The sequence below is a fragment of the Austrofundulus limnaeus genome, unplaced genomic scaffold (assembly GCF_001266775.1).
Source record: "Austrofundulus limnaeus strain Quisiro unplaced genomic scaffold, Austrofundulus_limnaeus-1.0 Scaffold109, whole genome shotgun sequence".
Taxonomy (NCBI): domain Eukaryota; kingdom Metazoa; phylum Chordata; class Actinopteri; order Cyprinodontiformes; family Rivulidae; genus Austrofundulus; species Austrofundulus limnaeus.
This window is the reverse complement of record NW_013952511.1, coordinates 927,059-932,957: the sequence shown is the minus strand read 5'-3', so window position 1 is coordinate 932,957 and position 5,899 is coordinate 927,059. Positions and strand designations below refer to the sequence as shown.

At 40.4% G+C, this 5,899-nt stretch overlaps 1 protein-coding gene across 1 annotated transcript; it reads left to right on the top strand.

Moving 5' to 3' along the window:
* The first annotated feature begins 4,192 nt into the window (after window positions 1–4,192).
* sln (sarcolipin) lies at window positions 4,193–5,281 on the top strand. Its single transcript, XM_014014053.1, has 2 exons — window positions 4,193–4,521; window positions 4,661–5,281. The coding sequence occupies exon 2, from the start codon at window positions 4,701–4,703 to the stop codon at window positions 4,794–4,796; it is 96 nt and encodes a 31-aa protein (XP_013869507.1). The 5' UTR covers window positions 4,193–4,521; window positions 4,661–4,700; the 3' UTR covers window positions 4,797–5,281.
* The last annotated feature ends 618 nt before the right edge of the window (window positions 5,282–5,899 follow it).

Sequence of the window (5,899 nt, the reverse complement as noted above, 5' to 3'; positions counted from 1 at the left end):
GAGTGTATATTATTTGTTGTATGTTTTAATGAAATGAATAAAAAATTTAAATTAAAAATTAAAAAATTAATTATTCACTTTCAACAAACATAGCCAGATCTTATATGATTAGATGCAATCAGAGCTGTTGATTTGATCCTGTCTGTCATTTCAGGAGGTYTGTGTCCTCCCTTGGTGAGGCCCCTCTGCCTCAGATCCTGCGTGCAAATTCCTCCTCAGCTCCTCCAATGACTTTGTGAGCCCTTTGTGCATTTATTAGGAGTGTGTGCCAGCTCGTGTCTTTCTTCTTGCGCGCATTTGTTCACCCTGGTGTGCCAGCACATTTATAACTAAGTTAGTTGTGTAATTGAGCCCTCACCTGTCCTCAGCAGTCTCATGAGCCGAGCTGAGCTGCTGGCCAGCAGGAAGCCTCCACCGGGCTTCATCACTCTGCAAAACAGCAGCTGCTCAGGCAGGAGGCTGCACGGATCCCCCTCTCTGGAGCATAAAAATAATACTCTGAGCATTTGTTTTTATTATTTGGATTAAGTTACATCAACTTATTAGCATTTGCAACATTAAATGCAACTTTTAAAATCCAATTTATAAAGGATAAACAGAGTGCTATGGCTGAACCAGTTAAGTGAAAATGTAAGTAAGGCTTTAAATCAACAGATGTCATACGTCTACCTCTTGGAGGACAGCTTCACCTCTAACCAAGCAGTGAAAGGGTTAATTAGCAGTGAGAGGTAAAGTGTAAAAGCTGATATTTGTCATCACCCTGTGGAACGCAGGGACTGCAGCGACTCTCATGTTACAGGAATCTTATTATTTTAACAAAGATAGATGGACAAATAAAAAAACAGATGCCCTCTTTAAAAATAGTGCTCCTAAAAAGGTCTTCAGGGACTCAGTGTGAGGACACGGACACATATAGCTTCTTGGACAGGAGTCATTAAAACAAAGGATCAAGTGCTGAAACAAAGTCTAGGAGACATGGAGGTGTAGAGGAACAACATGTCTGATCTGCTGGACACCACAACAAATATAATCATATTTTTAGGATACATCCTTTGGCCTAGCATCTACTGACCTTTGAAGCCAATCCAGTTCAAGATGGTCTCTACAGACATTCATCCAAATAAAAATGTCTAATATTAGGTCAGCTTTGGGCTAAAATTTGAAGTGATGGTATGTGCTCTGTGTGTGATATTTCACAATGTTGCATAAAATTGTGCGTTATGCGATTTTCTTTTCTCAGCACAACTTATTTCATTCAAAGGTCTTGGTTTAAATCTCTGACATGAAAGTCAGAGGGTGAGAAGAATGCTGTGTCTTTGTGGCTTTCATTTCAGTCCTGTTTTCACACCCACGCTTGGGAACTGAATGATGTACAGAAGTTTATCACGCACACGCGCGCGCGCNCATTCATTCAAATCAGGTGTTTGAGCAGAAAAAAGTAAAACCTGCAGGGCTGCGGCCCTCGAAGACCAGGATTGGCCACCCCTGGGCTAAAGTTTCCCATTTACATTTGTTACAAGTTTATTTGCATTGAGCCATGTTCTGCTCATTGAAATCAATTGTTTGCTTTAACATTAGCTCAATGTATAAAAGTTCCCCTTTTGAAGTACGCACAGGTCACATGATGCCTAATCAAATAATAAATCATTGATCGTTGTCTTCCAAACACTTCTTCTGGTGCAACATGCATCGTGGGAGTTGTAGTTTATGGTTAATACTGGTTTTAAAGAAGCATCCACTCATTTGAACACATTAATGCATCTTTGAAGCTCTCAGGCCACATGAAATGCTGTGATGGGCCACATTTGGTCCACAACCCTTCAGTTTGACACATGTGATTTGTTCAAAAATAAAGGAAAGATATGTTGAAATAAGAACAGGAAGCTGTCAAAAAGCAATTTTGGGTTCCTTATAGAGTTTGTTTTATTTATTTGACATCTTTTCAGCAGGTAAACAATGGTAGAACAGAGTCAGGTGATTCATTATATCTGTGTTTTTTCAGCTTGTGGTCCGGAGCCACACTGAGAAAGTGACGTGATGGCTGACGAGACTAAATGGCAGCCATTGAAATAGCGCAACAAATCTACCTGCACACACCCCCCATATCTCTCTCTCTCTCTCTCTCTCTCTCTCTCTCTCTCTCTCTCTCTCTCTCTCACACACACACACACACACACTAACACACGTAGCATCCTGCAGTGACTGGAATGGTGTCTCTGAGGCCTTGTTGACACCCCATATCTCTCTCTCTCTGCTGAATTAGACCGTAACCCTGCCAGCGCACGTCTGTCTACTCCCAGCTGCCAGAGTGGGACGTGTCCCACCCTAAAATCAGAGGCTTCCTCACCCTGCCCTGAATTTTTCAGTTACCTTAGCACCAGATACCCATGACAATGGGGGAAATCCCTGAGCGGTTGCCCTGAATCTAGCCCAGCTCGCAGAGGGATTAAATTGCAGCCGCTCTGATCTGTCGAATCCCCTGGGAATGACCTTGGAATTCTTTGATGGAAAAGTTCAAGGGAGCCATGATTGCGCTTTTTTCTTTTCTTTCTTTTTTTATTGTCCTGCTTTGACCCTCTCTGCGCGCAGGAGAAGGTGTGYATGTTGAGGGGGCTTAACACTAGTGTGGAGATAACTCAGTTCTTAGCAGCTGTCAAGTGCGAGATGAGCTGAGAGGTATGCTGTTGTGGACAGTTCAAACCCCCTTTTCTTTGAGCCAGGATAAGAGTGTGGAGGGGGAAAAATAGCAACAATTAACCCTGCGCACAGAGCAGAAGAAGAAAACAACTTTATTTTATTACTTCAAGGCACATTTGCCAGTATGTGATAGCACTTTGTGGCTTTGAAGTTGGGTTCCGAAAATTTGAACAAAATCATGTAATTTATAAGAACAGAAATGTTTAAAAGATCAAGTTATACAAGTTAATTAAAAATAATCATTTGTGAAAACRGGGCAATTTTTCAGTTTGGTTTTGAAGAATGAGTTTTTTTTTTCACCAGCTAACATTAAAAATGTAACCTTGTCAGGTCTTGTGTTTGTGTTGTTTTTGTTTATGGCTTTTTGCATTTTTATATATTTTTAAAATTTGATTTGATTTTATATAATGGTTTTGTGGTTATCCAGTTTAGTTTCATTTACTTGTGTTTTCTGTGTTCCTTTGTGCCATCATCACTCATTCTCCTCAGTCGGGCCGGCCACGCCCAGTCTCACCTGTGTCCAGTCTGTAATCAGCCCAGGGTCTCCACCTACTCATCAGCCCTTTTCACTCATCAGAAGAGCTTTATTGACCCTTATAATACTCCTCACTTTAAGATTTTTATTATTATTTCTAAATAAACTGAGTTTTTTTGGTTTTATAATAAAAATAAGTTGTTGTTTTTTTGTTCCTTGGCCCAAATTTAATCATCCTTAACATTCTTACTTTCAAATTTTTATTTTTATTTTTAAAAACAGGGACAGTATATGCATTAGCCATAAAAGGAAAGATGCACTGTATCAGGTTATGGCTCTGGGTGCTAGTTTCCACCTGTAGTCCCTGACCCAGCCCACACAATATTATTAAAAAAAAAACACAAGAGCAGCTGGACTGTATTCAAACAAAAAAACATAATTAAAATGGCAAAAATGAAAGTCTGAAACAAATTACCAAGGAACAAAAATATTACCACATAAACTGTATCACAACATGCTGTATTATATTGTATATTATCATACTGTACTGAGTATTCTATTGTGTCCTTGTGTTGCATCATAATCCATTGTAGTGCATTGTATCATATTGTGTTGAAAGGTACTGCATTGTATTTTAAAAAGGTATCAGTTTTAATATTTACACTTTTTCCACGATATTGCCGGTTCTTAAAAAGACTTAAAAGTGTCTGATCTTCCCCAACAAGCAACACAGCAAATTCCCCTTGTGTTTGAGCTTAGAGTGGACATGATGGACAGCTGAGACTTTGGTTTCAGCTGTTTCTAAAACCAACCTGCCGTGCGTGTTTTATTTTGGAGCTGATCTGTTATTCTCCTCTCCTCAACGCATGGCTCCTCCCTGGATTCTGAGCGATACAGTTACAGTTTCCTACATCCATCAGTTGATACAAGTATTGTGTTTGGAGCAACTTTAATCCTCCAAGTATCTACAACAAGGTTGTAAAAATAACCCGCGCGTGTGTGTGTGTTTGAGAGAGAGAGAGAGAGAAACAGAGACTTGGTACGATTATAGATGGAAAATACTCCAGCGGACGATCCTGTGGAAAAAAACAGACTCCATTGGTTGTTTAGTTGGAGTGTGACATCAGTTGGTGTGTATGTAAGCCATGGGCGGTCCATTGATGGGGAGGGAGCTACATTAGCAGCAGGACCTGCCTCTGCTGGAAGCAGAAAACTGGACCACAAGCGAGCAGCAGATGCTACAGAGAAGCCTCACCTCCACTGAGTGAGCTGCTGGACGAGACTTCAGCAGAGAAGAACAAAAAGAAGGTTCCGCTGGTCGTAGTGAGGGTGCTGCACAAATAAGCAAGGTAAGAGTTTAGTCGTTGGCAGTGAATATGTTTTTCGCCCAAAACAACTCAAAACATGCCACAAACCCACTTCTTTYTCATGCGTATAACTATGGTTTTTGTCTACTCTATATAAAATACTGCTTTGTCTCCACCTAAGCTTCCTTTCTAGGCCCCACCTTCTCGCCTGCACCTCCGCCATGGACCGCTCGGCGCAGGAGCTTTTCCTCAACTTCATGATCGTCTTAATCACGGTGCTGCTCATGTGGCTGCTGGTCAAAACCTACCAGGACTGATTGAGGCATGGAGCAGCGGCAGAGGAGAGGGAAAACCAGAAGAAAAGAGGGAGTGGCCAGCATGTAAGACTTTGCCACTGGCTCAGTTTTGTCCAGATACAGAGTTTACATTTTTGCTGGTCTGATCCCGTCTTCACGGGAGGCTGAATGTTGTTGAGATTGATGAAGCCAAGGCAGCGGCTCTTGGATTTGTGTTTGTATTCCGAGAAGCTTTTAGGATGCAGCCCCAAATAGTTGGGAGGGTGAATAAATTATAAGCGGGTGAGCTTTAAGAGTTTTCATCTGTGAAAGCCTTCAAATTGACCACTAGCCAACACTGACATGTATGCAATAAAAAGTCATGTCAAAGTGTTATTCATGCACTTTTAGATACTATTCCTGTCTGCTTTTTATGAATGTCTCCACCACAGATCTATTCATAAATCAGAACACAAACCATCTATTTTCTGTGTTCCCTTTTTACAATTAAACACTATAAATGAGGAGTTTCTGAGTCATTGCAGTGTTTTTTTTATTATGCATTCAATTAACAAATAACTCTGCATGCTTGCATTTTACATAATGYACAGAAATCAGAGCATACATTGTTACATGAAAAGAGCAGAATAATAAAAATTATTCTGTTTAAAGTGACGTGATGTTTCAGTTTTATGTACAAAAGCCAAAAATAAAGTTTTCGTCTCTTTACATTGACTTTAGAAGAGCCGATACGTCTCATCTCATTCGTTGAGATGATTATTATCTTTTTTATTTTACCTGGAATTCATTGGACAAAATACTCAGGTACTAAAGTAGGACTTCTACGTAGGTTTCCTCCATAGGAGGGGGCATTCTGAGATTGGCCCATTGAACATCATGAGAGGAGGTTGTGTTTACGTGTTTCACACATTTTAGGGTAAGACCTACTTGAACAATAGAAAAAAATCACAACATAATTATGATTTGAAAAAGAATAACAACGCTGCTGTGATGATCACTGAAAGCAGACTTTGTGTTATTTAAATTCTGTTTCACTTTATTTTATGAGGCGTGGTCTGATGGGCACGCAGGTTTGAAAGGTGTGTGTGTGTGTGTGTGTGTGTGTGTGTGTGTGTGTGTGTGTG

Excerpts from the sequence above, each read along its gene's own strand:
- sln (XM_014014053.1), top strand. The coding sequence starts at position 4,701 with ATGGACCGCTCGGCGCAGGAGCTTTTCCTCAACTTCATGATCGTCTTA.